This window comes from Mycteria americana, chromosome 3, assembly GCF_035582795.1.
Source record: "Mycteria americana isolate JAX WOST 10 ecotype Jacksonville Zoo and Gardens chromosome 3, USCA_MyAme_1.0, whole genome shotgun sequence".
In the NCBI taxonomy this organism is placed as follows: domain Eukaryota; kingdom Metazoa; phylum Chordata; class Aves; order Ciconiiformes; family Ciconiidae; genus Mycteria; species Mycteria americana.
The window spans coordinates 81,237,960-81,257,935 of NC_134367.1; the positions used below are offsets into that span (position 1 = coordinate 81,237,960).

The 19,976-nt window shown below is 40.9% G+C and overlaps 1 protein-coding gene across 2 annotated transcripts in view; it reads right to left on the bottom strand.

The window, feature by feature from the left end:
* THBS2 (thrombospondin 2) overlaps positions 1-19,739 on the bottom strand; it is a 35,292-nt gene extending 15,553 nt beyond the window's left edge. Inside the window, exons 1-13 of one of the 2 annotated variants that reach the window (XM_075495820.1) lie at positions 19,668-19,739; positions 18,089-18,163; positions 16,602-17,158; positions 14,971-15,055; positions 10,308-10,504; positions 9,356-9,496; positions 9,025-9,121; positions 7,679-7,849; positions 6,601-6,777; positions 5,087-5,260; positions 4,514-4,641; positions 4,259-4,411; positions 2,991-3,209 (exon numbers count right to left, since the gene is read on the bottom strand). In XM_075495820.1, coding sequence (XP_075351935.1) covers positions 2,991-3,209; positions 4,259-4,411; positions 4,514-4,641; positions 5,087-5,260; positions 6,601-6,777; positions 7,679-7,849; positions 9,025-9,121; positions 9,356-9,496; positions 10,308-10,504; positions 14,971-15,055; positions 16,602-17,158; positions 18,089-18,158 — 2,169 coding nt within the window. In that variant the 5' untranslated portion in view covers positions 18,159-18,163; positions 19,668-19,739. Of the gene's footprint in view, positions 1-2,990; positions 3,210-4,258; positions 4,412-4,513; positions 4,642-5,086; positions 5,261-6,600; positions 6,778-7,678; positions 7,850-9,024; positions 9,122-9,355; positions 9,497-10,307; positions 10,505-14,970; positions 15,056-16,601; positions 17,159-18,088; positions 18,164-19,416; positions 19,570-19,667 lie in introns of those variants that run through there. The other variant, XM_075495819.1, reaches the window with a different exon arrangement.
* Positions 19,740-19,976: the final 237 nt, after the last annotated feature.

The window sequence follows — 19,976 nt, forward strand, 5'->3', positions numbered from 1 at the left end:
AAAGAATGATTATTTTAAATGAGCAGCTCTTAGGTTACCCTGAAAAAACAAGAAGTGAAAGTTTGCCAAACTTTTAACATGTATTCCTTTTTAAAATACTAAAATCAGCTAAAAATGGATTGCAATTCTACCACTGGCTAAGAATAAATACATCTTTAAAAACCCACTCTGTTATTCTCACTTTTTCTCACATTCCGTATCTACCTCAGACCAAAACTAAATCTGCCAATAGAGTGCAGAAATATCTTTTTTGTAACACATACCCTAAGAAAATGAATATTACAGCAAGATTCCTAGCCCAGTTTTCAATCTCAGTAGTTCTAACAGTATAGATAATTTACGAAAAAGAGAACTGGAAAATTTGTGATAAATATCAAAACCCCAATGCAACTCCAAATTTTTTACGGCACTTTTTTAGCAAATACCTGTGAACAGCCTTTACTGTCCAACTCAACGCTGGTTACCAGTGATACAAAAAAAATTTTTTTGAAACAATGAAAGAAATTAGTCGAAGCTTGCTCAATCACTTTGTATGTTTGTATCTATACGTTTGTCTGCCTTTGTCTGTATTCTCTATAGATTTGAGTCCAATTTCATACAAATCAAGTAGTAAGGTGGAGAACTCATGGGTACCAAGTTCTTATAAACTTTGCAAAAAGAGGTAGTGGGGTAGAGGAGAGAGATCCTACCAGTGCACTCTAAAAGTTTCATTAGATATTAGAAAGAGGACTTATTAGACATCACACCTTCCGCCTGGGAACTCAACCTTGAGGCACAAGCTAGGCTTCTTTGGTTCACCTATTGACAAAGTTGTGTGTTGGTATGATAATTCTTAAGGAAAAAATGCTACTTTCATGTCAATGAAAAAGAAATTTACACTAAAAGATATTGCTAAGATTTTATTTTTATTATTATTTAGAACTATTTGCTTTATTCATATAGCTTTGCTTAGACAGTAAGTTAATTTTCAACCATCATCAGCTCAAAAAAGAAGCTTTGGTTTGCTTTTTTTAAATCAAATTACTCTACTAGGATATTTCGTAATGAATATAAGGAGCTGAAAATACCTGGTATTTTTAAGGGGTTTTGTGGGTTTTTTCCCCTTAAATGAAGTACTTCTGTCTATTAGATCAACACATGTATTATAGAAACCATGAATCAACCTTTGAAAACAGTTTTTTTCTGAATGGGTTCAGCATGTTGGGTTTTTAATGAAAATGAATCATTTGCATTACATCTTGAGTCAACGTGTTGCAGATTCTGATGACAGGAACCAAAAAAGAATATATGAAGTGCAATTGCTGAATTGGCTGGATCCACAATAAACAGACATCAGCTACAGTGAGGAAGTTCAACGTTTGAGGGTTAAATTTCCATCAGTATCTGAAACTCTTCTGCTGGTAAAGGCCAGATTACACCTGAGTGACTTCTAATTCTCTCAAACAGCCTGATTTCAAACTTTCCTAGTCTCTTGATACATATTTGTTTTTTTAACCACTGTAGTGGTCTAAAACTCAGTCATTTTTGCACTTCTTTCCTCATTATTTAATCTGAAGTTATTGTGCTAGAACTTCATGACAGTTTAGAGGTAGATCACTTTAACACGGAGAAGGAGAAACCAAAATGTTTCAGGTCTGGGGGGGAAAAATCCAAAAACCTCAGGGGAGAAAGCACTGACCTTGTAGTCATGACTGATTCAGCAAAATACTTCAGCGCATGCCCTAGTGAAAGCAAGCAGGTAATCCAGTGTTGTCAGTGGTCCCACAGGTAGGTGTTTAAAACCGAGCACTTGCTTATGCCTTCTGCTCAGGTAAAGCTCACTTCACCCCAGCTGCTTAATTTGCTGCTGCAAACAGCGTATGCCCCTCTGTATTGTGCCTGTCATTCAACCATCAGTGAGGCCACCACTCAGAACTGGGATCCAGGGAATTACCTCTCGGGGGTGTCTTCACCCCTCAGCTATTTGGGCCATTGTTAACCTGGTGGACCTGGAACAACTTTCAGCCTGGTTTTGCACAGCAGTGTAACTCCATCAGGATGAGACATCTAAGCACGCTCACCATTTTTGAGCAATTTCCACTGGAAGGAACCTCAGGCCATGGAGCCGAGGAGCACTTATAGTGTGCTTCAGGTGAGCACAGAACCAGGTCTGAGCACAGAACATACCATGTGGGCACCCACTGCTAAACCTACATACCACCATTTTTAGGTTCCCTGATGATCATTTTCTCCTTGGTGTAGTAATGTTTCATTTTCACTACAATGGCACAGCTGCAGCAGCAAGGGTGGAGAACAATTCCCCTGCCAGGTCTAGAACAAATGGTGGCAGGCAGGTCATCCCCCTCAGGAGGGTAAGAGCTGGGACTCCAAATCTGTGAAGGGTAAGAGAGGCTGAATCTCCCATCCTCTCCCACTGAGCTTTTGCAAAAGGAGAACTGCCTAATTACTCATTCATTCCTCTCTTAGGTTCCTATTGCCAAAAATTATGTCAGGCTCTGAATCCAGTTTTCACAGTGAGTGTGACCTGCTTAACTCTTTAAGGGGTAGTTCAAGAAAGGATTTAGAACTGTAGACCTTACGTGGCTGTCAGTGTCTTGTTACAAGCCTTGCAGGTAGGATTTCGTACTCACCTGCACCCAGAGATTCCTGCTTAGTTCTCACTAGCTATGTGCTCCACACCCATGTTTTAGGCAGCTCCTGCTCAGTGTGCTAACTCTATTCACAAGCATCCCAACCTTCTGTGTACGCTGAGTAGGAAGGTATCCAAAGCAGAGGACTCTGGATTTCATTTTGGGAATCCCTTACTGGATATAGTATTAAGTGAATACACATTTCACAGCATCTCCTAGAAAATGAGGATGCTGTAACAGTCAAAACTTAATGAAAGCAACCACCAGCTTGATGCTGAAAGGTGTTATTCACAACTATTTAGGAAAAAAGAGAGAAAATCTGGTTATAGCATGGCATTTTTATCAACCTTTTTTACTCACCTTCACACAATGGTACGTTGCATTAGCAGCACAGACCAAGTTATTATTAGGCCAGCCATCCAAATCTGAATCCTCACCACAGATGCGTCCATCGCCAGCATAACCTGTCCTACATTCACATTTGTACATAGGATCACTGAAATGGCCCAGATAGATGCACTCTGCAGACTTATGGCAGCTGTGTGTCTTGTCCTTGCAGGGATTCTCAGGTTCACAGACCTGTAACAGACAGAGCGTACTCACTGAAACCTGATGATATTCGCAGCCAGCTCTGTGTGCCTCAACTTTGTCAAAATCAGGGCAGTTATTTAGATGCCTAAAGACAGGAACTTTGTTTTAATTGTGGTCAGTAAGTCATACTGCTCTGTCATTTCACTACTCCAGACAATGTGTACAATGAAAATAATTAAAACAAACCACAGGAAAAATTGGACATTATTCAAAAAGCAATTAAAGTGATTAACATTTTCAGAACTCTATCTACTTTCTTCCAGATGTCATTAATCCCCAGAAATTAACTGCAACAGAAAGTAGACTGTACTCACCTCTTTCCTTTAGCATTCTGCCTGTCAGTATGCAAGGACTCTTATTTTCTTAAATCAAAGAGACCGTAATGAATTCTCATGTTTCCCTCAAGTAAGTTTTTGTTACCTCTTTCTTATCACTTTGCTTATTTTCATTGACAGTATCTGAGAATCTTACACAGATGTTTTGCATTTAGACTTCACATGTTCAACTAACTACAGATTGATTCAACAGCAACAAAGAAAAGGCATCTCATAACATCCATTTTAAAGTTTTTGTCTTGTCTATCAAACCGTAGTCTTCAATATCACTTCCACTTCCTTCTGTCCTTCACCACTGATAGGTGTTGGCCCAATGGAATTTAGGGATTGAGAACTTCAGACATATGTCTGATGAAACCCACATTAACAGCAGCATATTTATGGAGAGAACGATCCTGATTCTTCAGTTTCCAATATCCAGAGTAGGTATATACAACTGAGAGAAAGGAGTGCAAAGCAGGGGAATGCTTGCTCCTGGCATTTTACACTCATTTGGTGCAACTGTACAGATACCTAGAGAAAATAAAACTCTTCAAAAAAACAACCCCAAATTCAGTGTTTTGTTACTCGAACCAAAAATACCCTGGAACAGCAGTTATCTGTTTCAAGTCACTTCTGTTTGGTACCCAAGTTTATCACATGCTTTCATTCACAGATATTTTTCAGTTTCAAAGCCATCAAATTCTCTTCGACATCACTTACTTGCTTCTCTGTCTTGGCAACTTCCAGCCCTACCCCATAGGGCTGACTTCCTTTATAACGTGGAGGACATGGCAAGCAGTGGAAACCTGGATTTGTGTTCACACAGCGATGGACCTGATTCACCTTAAAGCAAATATCTGGCACAGCTATACACTGCAGGAAAAGAAAGAAGAAACCAATTAGATGGCTGTGTAATTCCCAAATAATGAAAGTTTCACAGTGATTTCCTGATGTTAACAGCAACAAAGTCAATACCTCATCAAGATCTTCACAGATGGTACCATTGCCAAGGTAACCTGCTGGGCATGGCCCACATGACCAAGACCCATCTGGGTAACTGTTGCATTCTGCTCCAGGAAAGCAAGGATTTGACAAACACCCATCTGGCAAAGACACATAAAAGTGTAAATTAAGTTAGGAGCATAAAAGGCATGCAACACTTCATTAAAGAAACAGGTATTCTCTGTTCATTAGCTTAAATCACATCTGATGCAACAGACTTTTATAAAAATCCTTAGAATTAGGGTTATTAAATGCATTTAATATACTATTGATTTAATATGAAAATATTACAGATTGCTTCATTCAGTTGAATACATTACACCATATTGAAACCCTGTTTAAGAAACGCATCCTTGTTCAGAAGTCAGTATTAAGAATATATATAAAATCCCACTGATCTAAACAGCACCCAAAATAGTTAAATGTGCTTTCCTGAAACAAAGGTATAATTAGTAGATTTCTGTAGTGTCAATTCATAATTATCCATTAAAGAAATAAAAGCAATAATAATTATTCAGACTGAAGAAAGAATTACTAAATACCAACCAATTGGGCAATCCTTCTTATTGCACATATCATGTTGCTTGGTATCTCCCACACATGGCTTTCCTCCATACTGTGGCTCTGGGCTGTTACAGAGGCGAGACCTCTCACGAATTCCTCCTCCACAGGTAACAGTGCAGGCAGACCATGGAGACCAAGGACCCCACTGGCCATTCACTAGGATATGCAGAAGAGAGGAGAAGAGCATCACAGTCAATATACTGGGGACACCATTTGGTGCCAATGACAACAACCCTTTCTTCAGATCCCTGACTGGAGACGGTTTCTCACTACACACATAGGAAGAAAGATGCTGGCAAAGCCTTACACTGGGATAGCAATATTTCAGAAACAAACAAACAAATAAAAAATACCCAGCTGCTTTATAGGCATTTTTTGGCCAATAATTAAAACAACATGCTGTGCCCACTGGCATGGTGTATTTCCATTTAAGTTGATCAGAACAAGTACAGTGCCTTCAAGGCTCCCTACTAAGCTTTCATTTTGTACAGAAAGCAGGGTGTGACCACAGGATACAAACTTCTGCTGAGCCAAACCTGAGCTCTATGCCTTTTTTTATGGCAACAGTATGCTCAGTAAGGTTGCAGCTATTATTCTGGTTTTGTAATCCATTCATCAGTGTATCTTCAATAGTATTGCTTGACTCAGTATTAATAACTTATTTCAATGATTCTTCTGCACGTTTCATATTGGTACAACTCTACTGACCCTTTTGTCATCAATCCTGAATTTTCTTGAAATACAAACATCTTTGAACCAAACCCTGTGTTTGTTCTTGGTACTGCAAAAAAACATAAGGGCAATGGTGTATGTCCTTAAATAAATAACCTTTTCACTAACTTTGCATGCACAGGTAGATCAAAAAATAGATGAAGTGTGTATAGCTATTTAAGTACCATTAAGTTAAAAGCCTGACATCAGTTTCAAGCTCATATCCTGTAAGTAGAAAGGAAAGGCTGAACAGAGGACGGAATGAAGATAGATATATGAAGGGAAAAAAGTGAGGAAAAATTATATGAAAGGAAAGTGCAAGTGAGTAGAATGAATGGTCTCTAAAGAGGCTGAAAAGTGTAGATGAGGAAGACAGAATTATAATAACAATTAAATGTGTTGAATATGTGTAAAATATGTATGCATACTTTCAAAGAAACCTGCTATTGGGGGATTGTATGTCTATTCCTAACATGTACAATATCAGCTTCCTTTTAGATAGAAAGTGTTTATATTTCTGATATGAAGAGACAAATCACTAAGCTAGAAAATGAAAATTTCTCAAACTCTTAATGTTTAAAGCCAAATCATAACTTGGGAGGTTTACAAAACTTCTGACTGCATTGTTGTCTTCATTTTAAAAGCACCCTTGTGTGTTATTTCACCCCTAAGCTACAAATTATATTTTCCGTCACAGAAATTCACTGTAATCTAGATCTGAATAAAGAGAAGAAATTCAGCTGGAACATTATTGCATCACCTTGGATTCAAGACCACAGACGTACCTGGACATGGGACCTTCTCGCACTTCTCTGTTTCACGCCCATTTCCCACACAGTTTTTCCCACCCATCTGGGGGATAGGGGAATTGCAGAGGCGGATACGGGTGATATTTCCTACTCCACAGGTAACTGAACAGGAAGACCAGGGAGACCAGTGACTCCAGCCACCGTCTTGACGTACTGCCAGAGAAAAGAGCAAAACTCAAGGAAATAGCCCACCTGCAGCAGTAATACAAACTCAGTTGTGAAGTTAACCTTCTAATAAGCCTCTCACCACATCTGATGAATGTCCCATCTCTTTCCTACCACTGTCACTTACAAAGCCCAGCATGTCAGCTCAGACATTCAAGTACAGCTTTCTAAAGAATCTCAGTGACCAACATATGACTAACATGCATGTTAGATATTTTACTTAAAAATAAACTTATTCCAATGACACAAATACTTGTTTAAAATGCCCATTTGGACATCTAGCAGCTTCAGCAATAGCCTTAGGTACTATAGTAGCCTGGATATAGCAGCTACCTGCAATAGTATTAACTACAGTTCTGGAGACAAGAGTATGATCCTTCTGGAGACAGAGTATGATCCTCCTCAGAGCCTTAAATATAAAAGTAGTTTGATATTTTGCAAAAGTTTTCTATGATTACTGTATTCCTAAAAACTACTAAGCTAATGGAACGGGCCAATAATCATGAATGAATTGCAGATCAAAATGCAGCTCCATGTATCACAATTATGAACTGAGTGCTTTCTCCAAACTGACTTCAAACAAGAGACTCCAGTTCATAATGTTAAAGAAAAGATCACCCACTATCTTTTTGTTTAACAGAGCTGAGCCCAGAATGCACATACCTATTAAATTGTCAGGAAAAGGATAAATATTTGAAAGGGGGGAGATGACAAAGAATCTAATGATAGCTACTTTAATTATGCATATATGAGTGTTCAAATACATACTGTTCTGACTAGTGAGCGTGCATAGCAAATCCAGACTAAGCTTGGTTTTGCTTAGAGAAGTCCAACGAAGGAAGGACTTCCTAAAGGACTTCCAAAAAAAGGAAGAAATTTTATTACTTACTGCGATGGTCACATTTCTTAAAGCTGCACATCCTTGTCTGGATGTGCGGGCCTGTACAAGCGCTCCTGGTGACATCACACGACCTTCCTCGCATCTGAGTCCCGGAGCCACAGGTAACTGAGCACTTTGTCCAGTCTGACCATGGTGACCAGCCTTCCTCACTGTCATCAGCTGCACAGCAAAAGGTACAAAACAGTACTTAGCATTGAAAGTCGCTCTATTACCCTACTCAGAAGATTTTTCACTTCTCTTTGTCTGTAGAACATATGCTTTGTCCTTTCTTTTTCTAATTTTGCTTTCCCAAGCTGCCACTGAAGTTAGGGAATTATGGTTTAATGTAATAAGAGGTTAGCACAGATAAGAATCCTGGATCTTCATAAACTTGGATGCAGTGTGTTTGCACGAGGCACTGACCGTTGAAGGAAGAACATCTTATCTCTAGAATGGGCTGAGCCAAAAACTCGAGTTCCAACTGCCTTTGACTTCAGAATATATAGGTCAGTATGATGAGATGTGGCCCCACCTCTGAACACAACACAACAGTGAACGTGATCAAGAGCACATTTTAAGAATATGCCCTATGCTTGAACGGGCAAAAAACTCTGAGTATATTCCAATACATTTTTATTTAGAACATCTAAGTAACTGTTTTCTTCTGTAACAGACCTGTCTAGTACAGAGTGAAATGTACTGAACCCACACTGAAGTCACTTAATTAGTGAAATTACTAAACCTATTGTCACTCCAAAGTCTAGTTGCAATGCTGTCTTAAATGAACTTTGCCAATTTGTTCCACATAAGTAAAGCATTATACCAAAAGAGGATACATGACATAAAAGAAATAAAACAGAGTAACAGAATGGCAATAACAGAGAGGAAAAATAACTTGCACTCTTAATTAATATTGCATCAAACCGCATTCTGGAACTTCAACATCCTCCACAAGAAGACAAGAAGACATTCTAACCTATACTAGTCTGTTTTAACCAGGCAGTATGGAAAAGAAATAATAGTGCACAGTGCTATTGCAAACCAACAAAAATCAGAATGTCCAGCCTTGGAAAACATGACTAGGGAGGAGTATGCATCTAACCTTTAGTGTCCAACTTAGCTAGGCAAGTTATCAGCTTACGTCTAAGCAACCAATATAATCACTGAAGAGAAGTCAACTCCTCCAGAAGGTAACTTGAAGCAGCCAAGTTACTTCATATGATCCTTGTATACATATAAGTTTTTTATTTGATCTTACCTGCCTCAGCCTCTTAACTTGTTTTGACCTCTCCAGCACAATAGTAGTGATTTTAAATATTGCCAAGGAATATCTTTCTCGTTGGCTGAATACTCACAGTGAGAGCAGACTGGACAGCATTCGCCTTCAACAAAAGATGGATCAGCACAGGAGACTGCTGGGCAGGTGATTTGATGGCACACAATTTTAGAATCCTACAGGCAAAGAAATCAACTTACTGACTTGTGCTCACATACAGAGGCAAATAAAGGTGTGCATCTGGGGAAAGTTTCATGTGTGGAAATTCTTTGATGTTCTAAATGTCATGGACATGGGGACTACTTTTTATAAGTATCAGTAAGTCTAGCCCAAGCTCTGAGTAAGTGTGACCTGAGCTGGAGCAAACCCACTATCCATTTTTGCAGAGAAGAATGTTTCCAAAACCTTACCTGGCAGGTGCATTTGGTGCAGCTATCTACAATCCAGCTTTCATTATCTGCGAAGACACGGCCATCCTGCCAGCAAACTGACTGGTTCTTCAGTGTTTTGTTAGGCCCAATCAATTCCCACATAATTTGGTTCTCTTCAGACTAGAAGATGAAGCAAATGAAAAAAATTGTGTACTTTGTAAACAAGACATTTTAAATATGACAAAACTGAGACACTACTGGATTTCATTCTTCCATTAAAAAAAAGTGTATTTTTAATATATTTAAGTACATAAAGTGGAAGATCTCATGTACTGCAATACTGCGTAGCAATTCTTCAGCTAATAGTACAAACACAGTCACACAATACTAAGGGTAATCTGTTCTTAGCAGTTTTGCTTTCCTCCAATACAACTCATCTTTAGATGGGAAGATTCTAGTCCTGAGACATATGGCATAGTAATAAACTTCCTTCAGAAAGGATTAACTTATTCAGAACAAGAAGAGGGGCAGACTTCAGTAACATGTCACCATCTTACTTCAACTATGAAAATCCCATACATTTACTTACAGTTTAGCTACCCTGTGTAGCCACTTGCCGATGTATTCATAATTGGTATAAGCATGGTAATAACGCTTCAACAGTATACAGGCAAGGTTGGGTTTGTTAGCTTTCAATTTCCAAACCTGCAGTACCTTTAAGAGGATTGATTTCCTCTGTGTATGAGTGCATGTTTGTGTGTTCTTTTAAACCCAGTTTGTGAAAACCAAGCCTTCATTAAAGTGTTATACTCAAGAACTACCTAACTAGTCACTCTGAAAATGTAGGTCATCTCTACATTATGTAGATATACCAACAGGTATGCACACGTACATACAGAAACCTCTATTAACCGCCTGTGGTATCAAACAAAGAAGGAAAGAGTACCGCACAACAGACCTCTTTCGGTTCTTCAGACTTACAGGTACCTACCACTTTTTGGAGGTTATCAGCTAAGTTGTTCACCACGATGCGCAGGCCAGTGAGCTCCGTGAACATCGTCCCCAGCTCTTCACAGGAGCGGTCACAGAACTCAGCCTTCTTCTCTGGCTTCTCACCCACGTACTCGGTTGTGACAGCAGGACTCAAGTGAAGGATTTCAGTGCTCTCATTGATGGTGTTCACTTCAGCTGGTAGCAAGAGAGGAAAAAAGAAGAGCTGCATATGCAAAGTTCTCCCACAGATTACAGATTCCTGCTGAAATCACAGACTGGCACCCATGGGTAGGGCTTAAACACATCTATTTTGGCACAGCTTCACGCTAGATTATACCCATGAATAAAAGAGAGGGGTTAGATGTCAGCTGGTTCCAATTATAGGCTTTCCCTTTTCAAAATTAAGAGCCAAGCTGTGTCTCACACAGCCCTCATTTTAAAACATCATTGGCACTGCAACACATTAATTTTTGAAGAAGGTGTAACAAAAGGACACAGTATCAAAACAGCAAACCCATTTTATTCACTCAGAGCCATGAAAGATTTCAGATTTTTTCATGACCTATAACTTTTTCTCGATGCAGTGAAAAAGGAAGGAGAAAGAGTTCCCTTGCAGAAAGTCACTGTCCTTGTTCTGCCCATAAATTCCATGGTTACTTGGCTCAAATTTGGACCATTATGCAATTTATACCAGACTCTGTGTTGCACTGCCTGGTGTTAAATTCAGAGGAGCTGTTATAATGATAGTTTAATTCTGATGTGAAATGGAGGTCAAGCTAACATCAGGCTGAAATTTGTCACTCCAAACACTCCTCCATCAGGCAGATCGTAATTAAAACAGAACTTTGCATGCATTACACAAGGAGAACTGGGCATGTTCTAATATCAGTTTAAAAGACCTCCCTGTCTATAGCAAATTCTTTAAAAGGAATATATCAGAAAGCATCAGCAGTAATTAATAAAAAAAGAACACAGATAATTAAATAAAACAGTCTGTGTTCTCTTAAGCATTTAAATCTCCATCAGGTAAATATCTCATGGATTCCATGGAAGCTTTCTCTAAGGACTCCATGGTACACTCAACTTTGGTATCAGCTATACAGAAATCCATACTGCCCTGTCTCTCAACAGACTTGTTTACCAGACTTAGTAACGTTGTAATCACTCAAGGTTACCAAAGAGAAAGGAGAAGCAAAGGATATAGCAATTTAAAAAGAAGAAATCAGCATAGGAATGTGAGCCATAAAACATATGCTTCAAAATACCCCAATACCATTCAGTGTTAACAAATTACAGAAGGTGTCAACGCTTTAAAAATTTTGAGGGCTTGATCTGATGCTTGATTATCCAATGTAAAGTGTTATATTTAAATGTACAAGCAATGAAAATGGGAGCAGGAGTATTCTTCATTCATTTAGAAGGCTAAAAATAAAAGAACAAAGAACCAACCCATAAGATGACATTAAATAATTACTTCTCAACCATACTTAAAATGATCGGCTTGATGTGCTTTTCAGTCAGCTATGAAGTATCTGCCGCTAGTCAAGGTCTACAATAAATTGTTCACAGTATTCCAGAGTTGAAGCAATTGTCCAGCTTCACTTACAGGACAGGAGAAAACTGATATACCACATAGCAGATCAGAACTCTGTGTCATAACTGTTTACTTCAGCTGCTTTTTGATTCCCTGGAAAGAATGCAATTTTCCTACCGCATTGAAAGACTAGGTTTCTCAGATTCCCCATAGCACTTCTCAGGTCATTAATTTCATATTTTTCAAGCCAACATGGAGTGTGCCTTGACCGGAACATTCTGAGGACATTAATAAAGCTGCAATCTCAGCAGGAAACATAAACCAAAACTATGTTAGAAGAACTAAATCCACACTTCCTACTGATACTTGGCAGTGACTGAAAGAAGATGCCTGGGGATCACTGGGAAATCAGTTCTCTGCTGCTGGCTTCCTGCTAATTTCCTAAGGACCACATGATTATCTTTAAAACGAGAAACCAGAAGAGCAGAATGTGCATCCTTTCACATATGCAAATGTCATTCTGTTGATCTAGCTGAAGAAGGGATTTTATTGATGTGCCTATTTAGGCATGTTTTTGTCATCTCTCCTACCCCGCGCTGTGTGTAAGCCCTGCCTAGAGTATTTGCAACCACCACACTACAGAGATACTTTCCTACCCTCAACTCAACAGCAATCCCAAGCTACCATTTCCCCATACCTCACATTCTCATACTGGGATTAAAGATACAGTAGGAAAACACAGTCCTGTCTCTGAAAAAGCAGCAGGCTTTTTGTGTCCTCAGAGCTGAGGGCACTTCACTGGTAACATCTGCCATGAGGGACACTCACATGTAAACTTGGCATCTTAGTGTCTGGACCACAGCTCAACGGGTGGGCCATCAAAATGGGAAAATACTTATGTGCCTTGCGGTCAGTAACATATCACCCATGGCTCTTCAACTGTGGTAATTAAGCTGGATAGGCAATGCCAGAAAATCAGCCATGCATTAACAAGCCTCTCAAGTCATTTTGATGGCCTCAAGCCACAGTGTGCCATTAGCCCTCTTCTGTTGTTGCACAAATAATTTCCATCTTGTAGTGTTCTCTTGGTGTTGCAAAGTAAAAGTAAAAATACTGTGAACTGAACTATTTGCTAATACTTCCCAAGAAGGATAAAACAAAAAAAACAAATCTGTATAATTAATTGGACCTGAACTTTTGGTAGTTGACTAATGTGATAACAAATATATTAAAAAAATATTATCTGTTGGTTATTAGCTGCAACAGCTGAAGGGTATAAGAATTCCTCCTAAGGTATGTATCAGCATGCAGAACTCAATTATCCCTTTAGGCTCCATTGGCTTCCTCTTTAGAGCAGAAGTCAGTAACCTCCCATGTTTACTTGATGATATTTCTAAACATTTGGCCAAACTATTTCCCTTTGCGGTGATCAACCATTAACAATGTACAACATTTGAAGACACCCTCTTTTGCTGGTTTTGCTGGTTCAATCTATCCACACTTAGGGACCTCATCCTCTTGAATGAGACTGATCTGCCTCTGATCGCTGAATGTGTCCTCAAGGTACTACTTCGAATTCTGGGAATTTTGTTTCCACTAGTAAATGAAGTAGAATAGCTGAACTGCATCCTTCCTGAAACCATCCTTCTCTTTTATTCAGATTACAATTAGACCTAAATACAGATTCTATTTTCCCACAGCAGTTCTGCTCCTCAAGCATTTCCTTCCACTAACAAAGCTGAAAACCAGTAATAAGTAGTTCTGAGTAGTTTCTCAGTAGTTTCTGAGTACAGAAAACAGCTTGGCTGGGGTAGATGACAACCAACAAATGGGGGCATATCTTCTTGCCTGTGCCATCTAAGGCCACTTCCATTCTAGCCCACGTGACTCATTTCTAACACATCACCACACTTGTGTCTGAGGTCCTACAGCAGGGCACACCTCTGGAACGTATGAAATAACCAACCAATATCCTTTATCAAGATTTAAAAACAGACTAGCAAGCTCAGTTAAATTTTTTGTGCATATACATATATACACAACCCTACATAGATATATACATACATATATATACACACATTCATATATCTTATAGAGAGTTTTCTTTACAAAATCTCAATACTCTGGCCCCCTTTGAAGAAGCCCTGCTACTGCTTAATTTATGGGTTTTGCATAAACAAGGAAAAAAGTTTGCTCAACTGATTTGCTCCATGTCATATGTTTTGGTGAAGTAACAGAAATAATGGCATTTCAGATGGCAGGAGTTACAAATAAAACCCCAAAGTCCTGACTGCCTTGTGTACCTACCACATTCCTCTGGTGGAATCAGCTGTCTCTGATTCTTGACTGAGCTCCTGCCAGTTACAAACACTAGAAAGTAAAATAGCCAGCACCTCCCATGAGCTGAAGTACAAAACCTTAGTGCATACTTGACAAATTTTCATAACTCTTTCATGATGAATCCAATATACTCCCACACACAGAGGGCTCCCCTCCTAGTGAGGTCAGCATGAACTGGACTAACAAGAACACATGGCAGCTTGTCACATACATGCCTTCCATACCTCTTCTGTTTTTTTCTTATTTTCCTTAGGTTGTTTTGATTAACAATCAGAGGCTTTGGGATTCAAACCCAAAGCCTCTTTCAGTGTACAAGCTTATTGCCGAGGAATTCAGTGTCTTTAAGACTTGCAAACTTGCTCATGGGCCCATTGAGAGTAAGGAGCAGAATTCAGAAGCAACGTTCCCAGTCTTGTGCTCAAAGAATCACTGACATCTCATGGAAGAATGTAGATATTTTCACACATATGCATTTTTCCTTCTATTTCTAATAATTTATTGCTTGACAGTTTTTCTCCCAACTTAAAAACACAGGCTTAGAGTTACAAACCTAAGCAATAAGAAATAAAATGGTAGCCTAGAGGGTAGAAATAGTATCTCAATATAGCCAACAAACATATTCCTATTACCACCAAAAAGCAACTGAATTTTCTTTTCCTTTTTTTATATAAGATTCCTCTATCATTTCAGAGGGATCTGTTGCATGGTTTTAGGATAATATGTCACCATTGACATTTCTCATTTTCAGAGTCAACTGAACAGTATTAATGAGGTAAAAAAGCCTTACTTGATTGGCTCCTCTGGCATCCTTTTTTACGCAGAACATTCTCTATTGACGTATCAAAGATTAACTGAATATTTTGCAAAAGACCCTGTAATAATAATAATAAAAAAAAAATAAAAACCAGTTAGATCAATTTAAGATTAACTAATAACTGGTCTGTCTCAAACCCATGCTACTGACTGGACTTAGCCAAAAGTAAATATGTAAAAAGAACCTACAAGGCATTCAACCTGACACACACTGAAAAAAAATTATGTTGGTAGTTTTATTACATACAATTTCAATACTATAAGCAACAAAATCAGGTATGTTCTGAAATAGGTCGTAATAAAAGAGTCATTAACCAGCAATGAGCTCAAATCTCCATTTCCATAGAGCACATTTTAGATATTGTAGTTCTATGAGACATCCGTCGTAAGGTCAAAGCCAACTTTTGAAAAGCCTGCCCCATTGCACTTCCATCCTTAGCCAGTCATTCCCATGCACCATACTTCACTGTCTCCTCAATTGTGCTGGCACTACCCTGAGACAACACTATAAAACCAGATCAGTATTTGTTTCACTTAAAAAAAAAAAAAATCTCAAAAAAGAAAAAAATTACTTCAAAAACAGATTACTTCAGTGACTCACGTAACAGTACAGCTCCAAAACCAATTCAATGAGCACAACTGATGGGCTAGGAAGGGAGGCAGGAATAGAGAGGCTTGTGGGCAAGAGCTTCTGGCTTGCCTACCAAAACTGGTCACCCTATGGAACCACACTCCAGCATGTCACGCTCTGGCTGACAACTAGATGGCACAACAGGATGAGACAGAAAGGGCTTTTCAAATTTTTGAAGCCATGAGTTCAAGTTTGATTTCAGCTGTGAGTGAAAAGAAGCTACCCTTAAAGCACTTGGGCCAGATCACATCACTGTATGAGGTAGGAAGAAATTTTCATTTTATAGGAAAACCAGAAAGTTTCTAATTGCTTCATTTTAAAACAAAAGAGAAACAATAAATGTTTTCCATAAAAAGAAAAAAAATCTCATTTACAGGACTGATCAAAACATTTTGTTCTATTTTTTTTTTCAAAATTTTTTTTTTAAATTGAAACGAAAGTTTATTCAGAATGGCAAACCAAGATACTCTGTTAGGGGATGGGTCAACACCACATGCTTCAGCTCCATTAAAAATTTTTTCTTTCCTCCATCTTTCTTTTTCAAATAAAATTTAACAAATATTGACAGGTTCCTATGACTTGAACAGCTACATTTCAACAGAAAATTAGGTCTTCAAGAAATTTCTGAAGAATTCTACAAATCACCACAAAAATGCAGTATGTTCAGAAGTCTTAAATCTGGAAAAGAAAGTGGATGATTGCATAGGAAAGCCCGTAAACTGGTTTTGTGCATTTTTCCTGGCCTTAGACTTTGCTTTACCAGTCCTTTGTTTTCAGGAACCCCCAAATTCACGCAACACAGATCCAGCAATGAATAAAAACACACTCTGAAGAAATTCTGCTTGGGAACACCTATGACGCCACCAAATCCAAGAGGCGTTGGGAGAACAAAACTACACCTATTGCATCTTCTCAAACTAGTTGCAGCTACGTCTCTACCTCACCACTGACCCGAACTCCTCCAGGTTACCTACCCTGAAATGATTCTCCCGAATGGACCCTTTCGCCACATACATTCTGCTGTTCTCTGCTTTCAGCTGCTCATAGAAAGGCTCCTCCAGGATGAAGCTGTCAATAAGGTCACAGCCAACATAGAGGTTGTAGTTCTCCCCTGTTATTTGCACGGTGAGGTTCTTCCACTGTGAGTCAGCAAGGTCCACATCTTCCAGCGAAATCACATTCTGGAAGCCATCCACCCAATAGATAAGGTCCAGGGTGTTGGCCCGGCCATTGGAAATGATCTCAAACTGCCTCTCACTGATGCCAGGACCCTCTAAAGCAAGGATAGTGCCTCTAGATTGCCTGTCCTGTCTCAGGGTGGCTGAAAGGATAAAGCCCTCATTTTGCCGTATGAGTTTGACAATCTTTTTTAATTTCTCTGGTTTACACGGAGGTATATGGTCAAACCGAATGAAACGATATGCTGGGATAGTGGGGTCTGGACCCCGAAACAATTTTGCTCCAACTGTCTTTCGGTTTATGTTACTGATTTGAAGTAAATCAAAGGTAGTCTCCTCTTCTTTGTCACCATCTGAAAAAGTTAACAGTGTGTGACAATGTGTCTACAAAAAGTGTTATAAGAAACACATCTCTGCACACTCTACTTAGTAACTGCAATTATATGGCAGATGTGAGGATCAGCAGAGTAAACTCAGTACTTTCCTACTTCCACAAACAGAACTGTTCCTACTAGCATGCAAGTGAATCGTATTTTCCACCTGTCATTTTCATTTACATGACAACTCTCACCTTTTCTGTGTGTAGGTATAAATATGTTTGATTATATAACTAAACATACGGCAATATATTTTATAGCACTATGTAATGCACACTTGTATATATATACATGCTGTATGTTCATGTATATGCCTATGCACGGATGCATGTAACAGTGTAATCATTAAAAAATTTTTATATATATGAATGGATAAGAAAGTTGAGCCAATTTCTATATTTTAACTGTCAGCTAATAAAAATCAAATTATGAGAAGCCATGTGGCCACCTGACAACAGGAAGCAAGAGATTTGCTTTTTAAGATTCAGGCCAAGAAGTTAGACGTAAATGAGGGTCTGGCCCTGTGCCAATTTACATCCTACGTATATTTGGTCTGTAGAGGTCTACTTCTCTACCTGTCTTTTTAAAATGTTCACCCCACTCAATGATTCTGTTTACGTTACTTTCACCATACATTTCCACTCCAGAGGAAAGTATAATAGCAATTATTTCTGAGATTATATACATTTTGATCAACAATTTCTAAAGAAAACAATTTTTTTATATTTATTGGGGAATCTTCATTTAACCGTAGTAAGATGTATCTACCAAAAAACCCCCCAGCAACTACTATTCCAAGCACTTCTAAAAAATCACATAAGATTACTTTGCCCACTGTAGCTCAGGTAAGCCAACTTTTAGATTTGGGAGTTACCCTATACCTAGTTAAGAAGTGTCAGAACTTACCCTGAGCATTGGAGGAAACCCACAGGGTTATCAACACAGCAAGCCACAACAGCCCACTCCTCTGCAGCATAACTCCTATGAATAAATCAAAAACTAGTAAGTGTTAAGGAAATAATATTTATCAACTACAAATCTTTTAATTTACCTCATGAAATGCCATAAACAGAACTCTCATTACAAGCAACTATACATATAAAATCAGAATTTCTATCTTGTCTGATTCTTGTAAAACCTAGGGTTATTCTTGATGCCAGAAGTAAAACATGACATCAGGTGAAGGGAATAGGAATTCTTGACAATAAAGCTCTTTTTTATGCAAATGTCCCTAAAAATAAAAAGGAAAGACATACAGAAAATACATGCTATTATTTTCTCCACGATTTTTCAGCAGCGGGCATAGGGACCACATGACACTGCACGAGATAGAGCATATTAGTAGCTGCATCTTTACTTTGGAGCACAACGTTCAGATGAAATTCCTTGTAGGATAATGGGATCTCAGTAGATGCTGGTTCTGAGTAATAGGGGTACTTTTCAGTACCTTTTTCAGTGTCATCATATAAACTCTTCTCTCTTTCTTGTATATAGACAGATAGATAGATGGATAGATCATTTAGCCATTCTTACAGTCCTCTGTACCCAGGAGCTAACCCCATAGCTGGATAAAGTGACTTTTAACACGATGCTGGTTTTGCCCTGCAGCACTATGCAGTTATAAGCCACGTAATTGCATCTCCGTACGTCCGTGCACTCGCAATGAATGGAGCAGGCTGCGTGCACTGGAATGCGTAGACCTTCATTTCCCTGGATACAGCCGTATCGCTTCAACCCTGTGCTAACGCCACACGTTTTCGGAAAGACTCGGGGATGCCACCTTTCACTGCCAATATTTCCTTTTTTCCTTATCATCTGTCACCCCGAGGTATCACCGCTAACACCCATTACCGGCAAACTCCAGGAATCCTCTCCCACCTCCCAAACCCAGCGCCTCCCCCGCGGGACCCACTCCGGACGGCTGCGGCACAGCCCCCGCCGGCGCGGCGCGCACGGCTGCGGGCACGGCTGCTGGCAGCGCCCGGCGCGGCGGGCAGGTGCCGCACACCGCCTCCGGCGAGCGCTCCCCGGGGCAGGTCCCTTCACCTGGCACCCCGAGCACCCGCGGGGCCGCGGGGGACGGCAGCGCGGGGCGCCCACCCGGCTGCCCACGGCGAGCTCCGGGCGGGCGCCGGGCGGCGGGAGCAGCCCCCGCCGCCTACCCCGGCCCCGCCGGGCGGCAGACGCGCCCCGCAAGGGGCTTCACGGTGGCGCCTTCCCGCCTTGCGCCTCACCTGGCATGGGGGGAGCCGACGGCGCGCTGAGGCTCTGCCGGGGCGATGCCGGTGGGGAGCGGAGCGCGGTGCCCTGCCGCCGTCGCAAGTCCCTCCGCGGCCCCGCGCCCCGCGCCGCCGCCTTTATGGGCTGCGGGCCGGGCCCCGCTGTCAATCAGCGGCGCCGGGGCGCGCCCCCGGCTCGCCCCTCCGCGGCGGTGACATAACCCCCCCGCCGCCCCCTCCCCACCGGGCGGCCGGCGCTCGCCTACCTGCGAGGCCATCCCGGGCCCGGGCCCTCCCCCGCGCCGCCCCGCGACCGCCCGACCGCCCTCCGCGGGCGGTGCGGGGGCGGTGCGGGAGGCGGCGCGGGAGGCGGCGCGGGCGGCCGCGGCCTCCCCCAGGGAGCGGGGCGGCGCGGAGGGGCGGGGAGAGGCGGCCGAGAGCGCCCGCCGTGCCCCTGCCTTGCCCGCCGTTTCGCGGGGCGAGGAGCGCGGCCGCCCCGGCACGGCAGAGCCCCCGGGAGGCGGCGCCAGGCCCCGGCGGCGGGGCTCGGTGCGCGGCCCGGACCCGCCGCGGGG